The following is a 12,989-nucleotide window of genomic DNA, read 5'->3' as shown; positions in this document are numbered from 1 at the left end:
AAGAATGCAGAAATGAACTGGCAGACAAAATACACAGCATAATAAACAGTTCCTTGAAAGAAGGAAAAGTTCCAAAAGATTGGAAAAAAGCAAATATAGTACCTATATATAAAGGGGGAAATAAAGAAGACCCTACCAACTATAGACCAGTCTCTCTAACAAGTACAATAGCAAAAATTTGTGAAAGAATTATCAAAAGTAGATGGGTAAAATGTTTAGAAAAAAACAACGTGTTAAATCCAAGGCAATTTGGATTCAGACAAGGACGATCATGCGTCACCAATTTAATATGTTTCTATTCAAGGCTAATAGATATAATACAAGAAAGAGATGGATGGGCTGATTGTGCATTTCTAGACCTAAAAAAAGCTTTTGACAAAGTACCACAAAAGAAGTTGCTTAAGAAATTAGAAACCAAAGGAGGAATACAGGGCAAGCTGCTTAAAAGGATGGAATACTTTTTGCAAGAAAGAAAAATGAGAGTAGTGATAAGAGACAAACACTCAAATTGGGATGAAGTGATAGGTGGTGTTCCACAAGGAACAGTTCTGGCCCCAATAATGTTTGCTATATATATTAATGATATGGATGAAGAAATTGAAAGTTATATGAGCTTCTTTGCAGATGATGCAAAACTATTAAAAAAAAGTGAACACGGAAGAAGATTGTGAGTCACTACAGAGTGATCTAAATAAAGTATGGGAATGGAGTAGGAAGTGGGAGATGGAGTTCAACACTAAAAAGTGTAGTATAATGGAATTTGGAAAAAGCAAAAACAGAATAACAGGATCATATAAGTTGGGAGAAGAAGGAATAAAAAAAGTTGAAAATGAGAAGGACCTGGGAGTCATTGTTATGAATAATATGTCACCTTAGAAACATAGATAAGATTTTTGGAGAAACTTATAATTCAATAAGAACAATCAAAGTGGCATTTACATACCTGGATGAAGAAATGGTGAAGAAAATACTAATCACTGATAAGACCAAGATTGGAATATGCAGCAACGATGTGGTCACCAAGTACAAAAAAATGTATAACAAAACTTGAAAGAATACAAAGAGCAATTACAAAATTGGCACCAACACTCTCAAAACTATCATATGAAGAGAGACTAGCAAAACTTGAGCTACAGACACTAGAGCAAAGAAGTGAGAGAGGAGATTTGATAGCTATTTACAGAATCATGAAAGGCATAGAAATTATTGATAGAGAGGATATAATAAAATGGGATGATAGAAATACAAGAGGACACGGAAAGAAAATCAAGAAAGACAGCTATAGAAGAGATATGAAAAAGAACAGCTTTCCTCACTGAGTAATAGACAGTTGGAACAAGTTAGATGAGAAAGTGGTGTGTGCAAAAACAATACATGAATTTAAAAATAGTTTAGATGAAGTGAGAAATGAAGACGGGACACCACAAGCATAGCTCCCCTTCCCGTAAAATACAACTAGGTAAATACACACTTAGAAATACAAGAGGACACAGAAAGAAAATCAAGACAGCTATAGAAGAGATCTGAAAAAGAACAGCTTTCCTCACAGAGTAATAGACATTTGGAACAAGTTAGATAAGAAAGTGTTGTGTGCAAAAACAATACATGAATTTAAAAACCGTTTAGATAAAATGAGATATGAAGATGGGACACCACAAGCATAGCTCCCCTTCCCGTAAAATACAACTAGGTAAATACTTCTAGGTAAATACATATATATATATATATATATATATATATATATATATATATATATATATATGTATATATAAATATCTATATATGTATATACACACATTTATGTTTATATATACATATATATATATATATATATATATACATTATATATGTATATATATATATAAAGTCTAAATAAAAATATTCTTCTAAAAAATACTGTGGAAGTCGGGGACAGGTGGTATTACGGTGACACTTTGTCCTAAAAATATTCTTGAAAATGTGCTTGGGTAAGTCGGGGTCAGGTGGTATTCTTGTTCTTCTTCGCGTTCCTCTTCTTCTTCTTTGCGTTCTTCTTCTTCTTCTTCGTGTTCTTCTTCTTCTTCTTCCTCGTGTTCTTCTTCGTGTTCTTCGCGTTCTTCTTCTTCGCGTTCTTCTTCCTCGCGTTCCTCTTCGCGTTCTTCTTCTTCGCGTTCTTCTTTCTCGCGTTCCTCTTCGCGTTCTTCTTCGCATTCTACTTCGTGTTCTTCTTCGCGTTCTTCTTCATGCTGGGGATCCAGTGTTGGGGTTCCGCCCCGAGGCCGAGGCCGAAGGGGAAAACGAGGGATTAGAGCACGGAAAGCTGCGGCCGTAGGCCGCTGTTTGCGCAGTCAAGCCCCCGGCGAAGCCCGCGGCTTGTATATATATATGTATATATATATATATATATATATATATATATATATATATATATATACATATATATATATATATATATATATATATATATACATATATATGCATTAGTAGACCAATGAAAGAAGCACTATTTTACAGTACTACTTTATTCACTCTCATTTATGTTGATTTTTTGGGGGAAACATTTTGCCCTTCATTATGGCTCCCAAACATACATAAGGCAGATTCTTCTGATGGCAGTGCACTGAAGAAAAGGAATCACATTGGAAGGTGCTTATTTAGGCTGGTTCCAACTGATGCTGAAAATTGGTTTAAACTTTGTGTAGGGATGGAACTCCATCATAACTTGAGGACACCCAAAAAGGCCTGTACTCACCAATAATAAAGGATTGAATCTCACACCCTGATTGGCTACTCTCATCACCCAATAGTGTGGCCAGAAATGTTGACACTGGCTTCCCACACTACATTTCTATTGTTGATATTTAAAAATCAATATTAATTCATATACACTATATTGCTACTTTGCTCATTTTCAATTAATAAATGTATTTATAATTTAATGATTATTGAGGTTCAAATTAGGATTTTTTTTTTTTTAAGGTTTCATTTGCTAGCACCAAGATGTGTAGGGCTCATGGATAGGTGAGAGAATCGTGAATATGCATTTGTAAGGTTCCATGGGAAAAGTTATGGACATGCGGGGTTGCGAATGGTGAGCTGTGGATAGGCAGGGGTCGACTGCACTACAATTAGGTAAAATATAATTAGGTAGATACATTGCAAAACCAGTGTATTCTTTACACAGTTGAGCACATGTCTCTACATCTGATATTTTTCAGCTTATTTATTCTGGCTTGTTGAGTAAAGGTCAATAATTCATTTCATTGCCATAGGTGAAGGTCCTTGTATGGAAGAAAAATAAATTCATATCAATGTTTCCAACTGTTATAGCAGGTCATTGCCCTCAGTGCTGCCCAAAGCATCATCAGGCAACTAGAACAATCCATGACAAAGCTGATGAGGCTATGAAATGAAACACTGCAGTAACTCATACCAACACATATACCCAGTATACAAAATTCATCGCTGTAGCACACCACCTGTATACTCTTATCTCTGACCTACTCCTTTTATTTTTTTTTTTTTCATGGATTTTTCCCCAAATACCCAATCCTCTGCTTCATTTTCAGATATGTAGTTGGGTTTGACAGTGTGGATGATGAAAGCAAACCTGAAAACACCACTCTTGACAAGGATTCTCCATTCCCAGAGAACTGGACTGAAAAAGAAAACCCTCCCTATGCATATTATCTTTATTATATGTAAGTTTATAGAATAGCATCAACCTAAATGCACTTAATTATTTTGTATAATGTATGGTCAACAATCAGTTATATCTATCTATACTTCATTATGTGTTTGAAGGCAATAAAGTTTATTTTTTTTATTTTTTCTAATGTTTGCTTATAGAACTAGAAATCAAATTGAGATGTGATTCTGTATGTATTCATTGACTTGTCTCATACATTTATTAAAGATTAATCTACTAAGACAGTATTTTGACAGCCAATTACTTACAACTGTGATCATAGTTTTCTGGCTTTGATAATTTTCATGATAGTATATAGCTTGTGTATATAGCTGTAGTCTGTTCATGAAATTAAGACAAACCCTAATAACAAATTTATTAAATTGAGAAAAATGTCACTGCTGTAAGAGTGAGTAATATTTTGACAGCTAATTTTAATCACATATCTAAAGGATATTATTACAAACACAGGCTCAATTGAATCTTAGAGAATGAAGCTGAGTTACAAATAGGTGCACAGAAACACTGTAAATAATATGTATTATCTCATCTTAATACTGTTTCTCATAGGTATGCTAATATGGCAGTGCTAAATCACCTAAGGAGTGAACGTGGACTCAATACATTTGTGTTGCGACCTCATTGTGGAGAGGCTGGTCCCATCAACCATCTTGTTGCAGGGTATCTGCTTTCAGAAAATATCTCTCATGGTCTGCTTCTCAGAAAGGCTCCTGTTCTTCAGTATTTGTATTATTTAGCACAGGTCAGTTGATGTTTTGCTCTTATTGATCTGTACATTATCATTCCTATGCTTATAATGAAAAAACATTAATATTATTTTTCTTATTCACATAAACTAACAAATACAACATAACAGAACAAGAAAAAGAACAACTACAGCAAATCTAATGAGCAACGAACAGAAAAAGAACTGGGAAAACTAACCAAAAAAATAGATGGAAGCACTGATCATGGCATTATGTGGGGAACAGTAAAAACATTAAGAACAAAGAACACAAATTTAAATCTCCCACCCCCACATACCCATGAAGCAATGGGTGCAACCTATGGGGAAAATACCATCACCAAAACAGCAATACATTATCATCAACAAGCATACTATCCAAAAAGATAATTGGGAAAGACAAGGAGTGGTTAACCAGTTTCATAGCAGGAAAGCGAGGTAGAGTAACCCAAAGCAGCCAAATCTCAAGACCAAAAGACAATACAATGGAGTCCTTCAAAGTGCAATACTTTTATCTTTGTCATGCGCTAGGCCTTGTATTTGAGTTAGTACATCAAATCATAAGCTGTGATTTGAGTAGTTCCTGCAATCAAAGTCCTAGAGTAACACTTAGCCTCTTATGATCAATTTTTACCTCACCAGATAAGGAAAATTTGGGAGTGCACTTCACTTAATTTAATACATGAATCTAATTACAATATTCCTTGTACTTATAATCAAGTTGGTGTGAACAGATTGCGAGTGCAGTAATCAGGAGGACTCAAAAGTGCCCGTGCATCTTTTTTATATTACAGCCATACAACACCAGTGCCATGGCACAGGTGCCAATGTAACCTATCCAATTTCTATTTACCCAGCTCCACACAATTTACCTGTGTCTTTATATTTGTGTGAAGAGGGCTTACAATATAGTCACTAATAATTATCTAAAACATATAAGTGATGGGGAATGGAAGTGAGGGTCCTACTTCGATTCTTCATTTTGATTTACGTGCCCTTTGACCTCTGCTGACAGGAGGCCCCAACTTTGTATTCCTCCACTTCCAAGTCTTCCACGTCATCTGTGTGTCCATTCCCCATGTCTGTTGTGTAACATGTCATATAACATGATGTCTGTTTTGTTACATGTCATGTAACATGATGTCCATTGTGTAACATGTCATGTAACATGACATATATCCCCCTTCACCGAAGAAAAATGTTCAGACCTGTGAAACAAGGCCTGAACATTTTGTCAGGACGTGACAGGGTGTCAGCTACCACATTTGATCTTCCTGGAATATGTTGAATATTTAGATCATACCCCTGGAGTGCTAATGCCCATCTAACTAATCTGTCATTTTATGTCTTACTATCTATGATACACTTCAATGGGTTAGGGTTGCTTAGGATGATTACTTTTTTATCTAGGAATATATGGAATTTCTTTAAGGCTAATACAAGGCTGAGGGCCTCCCTCTCAATGGTAGAATAATGTGTTTAATACTCCTTGAGAATCTGAGACATAAAGGAGATGGGTCTCATGACACCATCCTTTTCCTGAGCAAGCATGGCACCTACAGCTACATGACTGGCATCACAAAAAAGATAAAAGGTCTTACTATAATCTGGGGCTATTAAGACAGGATGATCTGAAAGAAGCTTCTTGCACTCTTCAATGGCTGCATCAGCACCCTCATCCCACCTGAAATGATTATAAGAGAGCAGCCGGGTTAAAGGAGCAGCTACCTCTGCAAGATTTGAAGAATGCCTCCGATAGGATCCAAGCATGCCCATGAATCTTCTGATGCCTCTCTTTGTCTTCGGGACCTGGAAGTCCATGACGTCTTTTACTCTGGCCTCTAATGGCGTGATGCAATTCTGTCCAACTTGCTCCTCCCAAAGGCGCTCTTCTTCAGGTTCATGGTGAGATGGGCTTGTGCCAGTCTGTCAAATAAATTCCTCAACCTGTGCATGTGATCACTCCATGTGTCAGAGAACACTACAATGTCGTTTGAGTATGCCCTGACACCCAGCAACCCCTCAACTAGCCGGTTGATGAGGTGTTGGAAGGATGCTTCACTATTGCTCATCCCAAATGGGGTCACTTTATATTGAAAGTGCCTATGTAGGGTAACAAAAGCAGATACCTCTGTAGACCTACTTGTAAGAGGGATCTGATGATATCCCTTCATCAAATCTAGTTAGGCAAAAATGTCACAGCAGTGACCTCCTCAATGAGGTCATCAATTCTGCTTTAGTGACTGCGTTCACCTTCCTGTAATCAGTACATAGCCTCCACTCACCTCCAGATTTTGGTACCAGCACAGCTGGCAAGACCCAGGGACTAGTGCTAGGTTCCACTAACCCTTGGTCCATGAGTTGCCTTACTTCCTCCTCCATGATTCTCTTCTTCTGGGGCAACAATCTATACAGTGTCTGCTTCACCGGCTTGGCTCCATCTTCTAGGATGACATCATGATATATTGCTTGAGGAAAATATCTGGGCATTCTTGCAGAGGAGGGCTCTAGCCTCCTCCCGCATCCCTCCCTCCAATGATGACAAAGATTCCTCCAATGCTTCACTGGTGTCTGATCTGCCTAAATCATAAAAGAAGGTTAGATCTCTGATATCTGAATCAAGGCTCTTGTCAGTTTGCCCTGTCTCAACCATGCCAATCACTTCTTCCTCTACTGTTCCCTTGAATTCTTTCAGAAGGTTAATATATGCTTGTTGCACCCTAGACCTTCTCATTGGGTTTCTCAGAACATAATTATGACCCCCTTTTCTCTCAAGTACTTTGAATGGTCCCTCATATTTTGGATGCAATGATGATCTCTGAGGGGACAGCACAAGCATATATTCTCCAACTTTTAGTTCCCTCTTAACCGATTTCCTATCATAATAATCCTTATATTTACCCTGCACTACTTCAAGGTTTCTTTTTGCTATTTGCCTAACCTTCCTCAACTTCTCAAAATTGGTACCCACTGACCTGGCATACATGGCACTTTCCTATGGGGTTTTTGACAGTAGCTGGTCATACAGGGAGGTAAGGGGCTCCCTTAGGGTTCTACCAAACATCAAGTAAAAGGGAGAAAAACCTAGACCTTCATGTACAGTTATTCTGGTGGCATATAGTAACAAGTCTATGCCTTCATCCCAGTCCTTCTCAAATTCTAATACAAAGGCTTGAATCATGCATTTCAAGGTTCCATGGAACCTTTTGAGACTTCCCTGACTTTGGGGGTGATATGCTGATGCGATCACATGTTTTATGTTGAAGCCTTCCAGGGCTCCTCTGAATATCCCACTTAAAAAGTTAGTGCCTCTATCACTTTGTACCTCCCGAGGCAAACCCATCTTACTAAAATAAGACATTAGGGCTTTGGTGATTGTCCTGGCCTTAATGTTTGAGAGAGGTATCGCTTCAGCATACTGATTAGCCTGACACATTATGGTGAGGAGAAATGATTCCCCGGATTTTGTCTTTGGTAGAGGGCCCACACAATCAACAACAACCTTGGAAAAGGGCTCCTCGATGAAGGGAACTTGGCACATGGGTACTTTCTTAGTTATGTCATTTGGCTTCCCAGTTACTTGACACAGAACACACTGCCTAACCACTCTTTTGATGTCCTGTGACAATCGAAGCCAGATAAAGTGCGCTAATATAGTTTGCTTTGTTTTGGTGATCCCAAAGTGGGCACACAAAGTTTCATGAGCTAGCCTCACAATTCTCTCTCTCATCACTTGAGGCAAGACTATTTGGGAAACAATATCACCTCCTACCTTTTCTGGTGCCTTTTATTTTCTCAAGAGCACACCATCCTCCATGATGAACTCCCTCTCGCTGTACTTCCCTTTCTCCTGCTCTTCCTCCTCAACTGCTTAGCATACCGCTTCCAATTCAGGATCCTCCTGCTGTAGTTGGATGAGCTCCTTCCTATCCATGACCATCTCACGGACAATTTCCTCTGCAAGGATGTCTTCTCCCTGGCCTTCAGCTACTCCTCTGGCTGCTACTTGTCTTTCTTCCTCATCACTCTCGTTCCATGATTCCTTCGGGATCATGTTTTCAGGGTCTGCCGAACAGGGGGCCCAGGTTACCAATGCCTCATTCTTCTTCTTCTTGTGCCTTCTTGGCCTGGCTTCTGGTGATGAAGGCCACAGGGTCGGCCATGTCAGCCTCATCTGGGTGTGTATGCATCTGTCTGGGTATGGGGTCATTCACCGTCTTGAGTCTGACCTGGACTATCTCACCTTCATCATTTCCCAGGAGGATATCTATCCCTTTTATGGGAAGCTCCGCTAATCCTACTTCAACGCTCACTGTCTGACCATCTATCTCAAGTAACGCTTTAACTATGGGTGTTAATGTTGTCACTCCTCCTGCTAATCCCATGGTGAACTGACCTATGCGTCTATTTTCTAGACCTGATATCACATCTGGCCTCACAATAGTGCGGGATGCCCCTGTGTCTCGCAGAGCCTTGACCGCATTTTTTTTCCACTTTCCTCTGTTCCTATTCTGGCATCCTTTACATATGGTAACCACTCTAGGCTGATCCCTATTTTGCCTGTCTTGCCTACCCTACTTTCATCTATACAGCAATTTCTGTCTTCCATCTTGTCCACTACCCCTCTCTCCTCTGCTTTGCTGCTGTCCTGTCTTTGTCTCCAGTCTTGTGCATCCCCTTTGCTTTCCTTTTCTTTGGAGCAAGTTTCCATCCCATGACTGAAGGTTCCACAAGAATAGCATCTCATATCTTGATCCGCATTCACTTCACTTTACTCTACACACATTATTCCTTGCCTAGTTTGCTTGCCTCCCATGTCCTGCCTATACATTTATTCACTAAACCTAGCATAGCAATCCTGAGTTCTATGCCCATATCTCTCACATCTGAAACATTTGAGTGGTTTTCTCCAGCTATCCCCTACTTGCGGTCTTGTATATCTCTGACTTGGAATCGCAAATGCGCCTCTGTTCTCACCTCTCTAAGTTTGTATTATGCTTCTCTTTTTACTTTCGCTCATTCATAGCACAAAATTTTCAGCAAAACTTGCCGCTTCTACTAATGTCTCACATTTTTGCGTGGTTACATACAGCTTAGCTCCATTACATAGTAGGTTAAGAAATTGCTCAATCGCTATCACTTCCAGGACTTTCTCGGTATTTACCGGATTTTCTGCTCGCATTCATTTCACTAGGTCACTCCTTAACCCCTTCCATACGGTGCCGCACACGTTGGCGTCATGAGGAGCAAGTGGATTCGCGACGCTGCCATATCGGCGTCTTAATTATATTTATTGTAGTCGCCCCTGTGTTTTTACATTCTCCCAAATGCGCCCTGAATCCCATTCTCTGTGGTTTTCAAAATTCGCGGGTGAAAGAGAGAACGATCGACATAAGCGGCGACTATATTTTATGATGCGAATATTATTTCGTTACGTCATACGTCTGGCATTGGTTGCTGCCCGCGAGATTTAAGTCCCGTATTGAAGTGGTTAAGTTCTTAGCTAGATCCACATATCCATGACTGATATCTTTCCTGTCTTCCTTAAATTTCTTTCTGAAATACTCTAGGGTAACCTCATATACCTTTAGTATTTCACTCTTAATCTGATCATAATCATAAATGCCATCTCTATCAAATGTTGTGTACACCTTTAAGGCTCTTGGAGTTAGGCTAGATCTTATCATCACTGACCAGATATCTCTTTTCCATCCTAACTGCTTGGCTAAGCCCTCGAATGAGGAAAAGAACAAATCTGGATCCTCTTCAGTAAAATTGGGGATAAGATGATTTGCTTTTATGATGCTATCTTGGTTTCTATCCCTTTCTCAGGATAAAGTTTACTGCCTGACTCAACTCTTGAACCCCTACTTATTCTAAATCTGCTTATACCACCTACTACATCATAATAGCTACCCCTTTCCTGCGGGAGTCCTTCATCTTCAATTCTACTTTGTTCCATGGCATATCTCCCTCCTATCCTTGGCAACCCTCTATCTATCCAATTTCTCTCTCTATCATCCTCCCTACTGTAATATCTGCCCCTTATTTGTGAGAATTTCTCAAGGTAATGCAATTCTGACCCAAAAACACTAAAGAAAGTAAGTACAGAGGAAGATTATGAATCACTACAGAAAGACCTAGATAAAATCTGGAAATGGTGTCAAAAGTGGGAAGTGAACTTCAACATCAAGAAATGTAGAATAATGGAGTTTGGAAAAAGTAAAAATAGAATATCAAGGAATTATAAAATTGGTTAAGAAGTCAAAAAAGTGAGCTTGGAAAGGGACCTATGAGTAATTAATTATCAGCAAAGACACGTCACCAGACAAACATATCAATAAAATAGTCAGAGAATCCTTCAACTTACTAAGGTCGATGAAAGTGGCTTTTGACTATTTGGATGAGGAAATGGTCAAGAAAATATTAGTTACACTCATAAGACCAAAATTGGAGTATGCTGCGACACTATAGACATCCAGTACTAAAAGAATATAAGGAAATTAGAAAGAATACAAAGAGCAACAACAAAGATGGCACCAACATTCCCCAAATTAACATATGAACAAAGATTATCCAAATTGGAACTGCCAACTCTGGAACAAATAAGAGAAAGAGGAGATATACTAACTATTTATAGAATCATGAAAGGAATGGAAGTCCTAGATAGAGATGATTTATTAAAGTGGGGCAAGAGAAAAACAAGAGGACATGAAAAGAAACTCAAAAATGATAATTATAGAAGAGATCTGAAAAAGAATAGCTTCTGTCACAGAGTGGTGGATATCTGGAATAAATTAGATAAGGCAACAGTGTGTGCAAATACTATTCAAGAATTTAAGTACAAACTTGATGCTGAAAGATACAAAGATGGGTCACTATGAGCATAGCTCCCTTCCTGTATAATACAACTAGGTAAATAAGACTAGGTAAATACATGTCAAGAACTTGATTGTAAAAATCAACAAGAAAACAAACCTACTTAAATCCATTGCAGTCATTAACTGTGAACAGCAGAAACTCTAGTAACCATCTTAAAGCAATTCATAAAAGCCACCCTTGACTTCATCCCCACAGCATGGTTCCCAATAATCAGCAAGACAAACACAGACAACTTATAAACATTACAGAATGGAGCACTAAGAGTAATAACAGGATACACCAAAACTGCCCTAATTGGCCACTTTGTACAGAAAACAAAGTACTCCTCATAGAACACCACATGAAAATGATGAGCCAGAACTCTTAACAACACACACCAATCACACTATATCTTCCAAGCACCATCAACAGTATATAACAAAATGATTACATCAGCTGCTTTCTACTCAAACATTTATAACAACCTATCACCTGTACCACTCAATACATCCACACAAAAACACATCCACACTCAAATAATTAACCTCTTCAACGTGAGTCAATATTTGTGCACACATGACCTACTAAAATGGGACAGAAGAAATACAAAAGAACATGAGAAGAAACTTAAGAAAGACAGTTACAGAAGAGATCTTAAAAAGAATAGCTTTCCACACAGAGTGATAGATATCTGGAACAAACTGAAAGAGGAAACAATGAGTGCTAAAACTATACATGACTTTAAAAAAAAATCTGGATATGGAAAGATAACAGTGGGTCACTATGAGTGTAGCTCTCCTCCCGCAAAATACAACTAAGTACAACTAAATAAATACATCAGGTTGTCTGATGTATGATGATGCATCACAATACATGCATTACAAAATATAAAGTTACCACTGTTTTACTTGTTCTCTTTCATCCAAAATAAATATAACATCACAGAAAATGTGACCAAGCCTGTTCACAGAATATGGTGGTCACTCAGCTACAGCTAAAAAATAAATATAATCAGGAAGCTGATGCCAGCATCCTTGTATACCACACTCACAGCTTGTGATGCATACATAGGTTTCATCATATTGAAGAAGTTAAACAAGTCCTTCAAGGCAGATCACCAAATTCAATATTCCACCAACACCCTCCAGACACAATCCCCACAGAAAACACCCACAACAAGAACCATACCAACACACTTGTGTTCAGAACACCATCCAGCATTGAAATAATAGCAACACAGAATAGGGCTGGCCACATATTCAAACTCCCCCAGATGCATCCAGTGCCCCACACTAACAATTCATGGATAACATAATGTATCTTCCCTGAGTGATTTGTGGACCTGCCAGGAGGCCATTGCCACCTACCTGAAACCTGTTGGTCTTCGACAAGATAGACCAGAAACAACACATTTTGAAACAAGTTCTCATCTAAAGTGTTTTTTCTTTTATCATAATGCATTAGTTTTAAATATGTTACAGCTTAACAATTGGACGCATACAAATCCATATTTACCCACAGATTGGAATTGCCATGTCTCCACTCTCCAATAACTCCCTCTTCCTCAACTACCACCGCAACCCATTGCCTGAATACTTAGCAAGAGGTCTTTTGGTGTCTCTTTCTACTGATGACCCACTCCAGTTCCACTTCACCAAAGAGCCCCTCATGGAAGAATATTCCATTGCAACTCAAGTATGGAAGCTCTCTCCCACA

At 38.6% G+C, this 12,989-nt stretch overlaps 1 protein-coding gene across 10 annotated transcripts in view; it reads left to right on the top strand.

The window, feature by feature from the left end:
* The window catches only part of AMPdeam (AMP deaminase), a 432,435-nt gene that overhangs the window by 417,582 nt on the left and 1,864 nt on the right, over window positions 1-12,989 (top strand). For 9 of the 10 annotated variants that reach the window (XM_076210194.1, XM_076210195.1, XM_076210191.1 and 6 more), the window contains 3 exons: window positions 3,549-3,680; window positions 4,238-4,430; window positions 12,795-12,989. The exon at window positions 12,795-12,989 is cut by the window's right edge and continues 54 nt beyond it. In XM_076210194.1, coding sequence (XP_076066309.1) covers window positions 3,549-3,680; window positions 4,238-4,430; window positions 12,795-12,989 — 520 coding nt within the window. The remainder of the gene's footprint in view (window positions 1-3,548; window positions 3,681-4,237; window positions 4,431-12,794) is intronic. The other variant, XM_076210196.1, reaches the window with a different exon arrangement.

The sequence above is a fragment of the Oratosquilla oratoria genome, chromosome 27, assembly GCF_046742065.1.
Source record: "Oratosquilla oratoria isolate Oo_2021 chromosome 27, ASM4674206v1, whole genome shotgun sequence".
Classification (NCBI taxonomy): Eukaryota; Metazoa; Arthropoda; class Malacostraca; order Stomatopoda; family Squillidae; genus Oratosquilla; species Oratosquilla oratoria.
The sequence above is the reverse complement of the archived record's forward strand: the minus strand, read 5'-3'. Positions and strand labels throughout refer to the sequence as shown.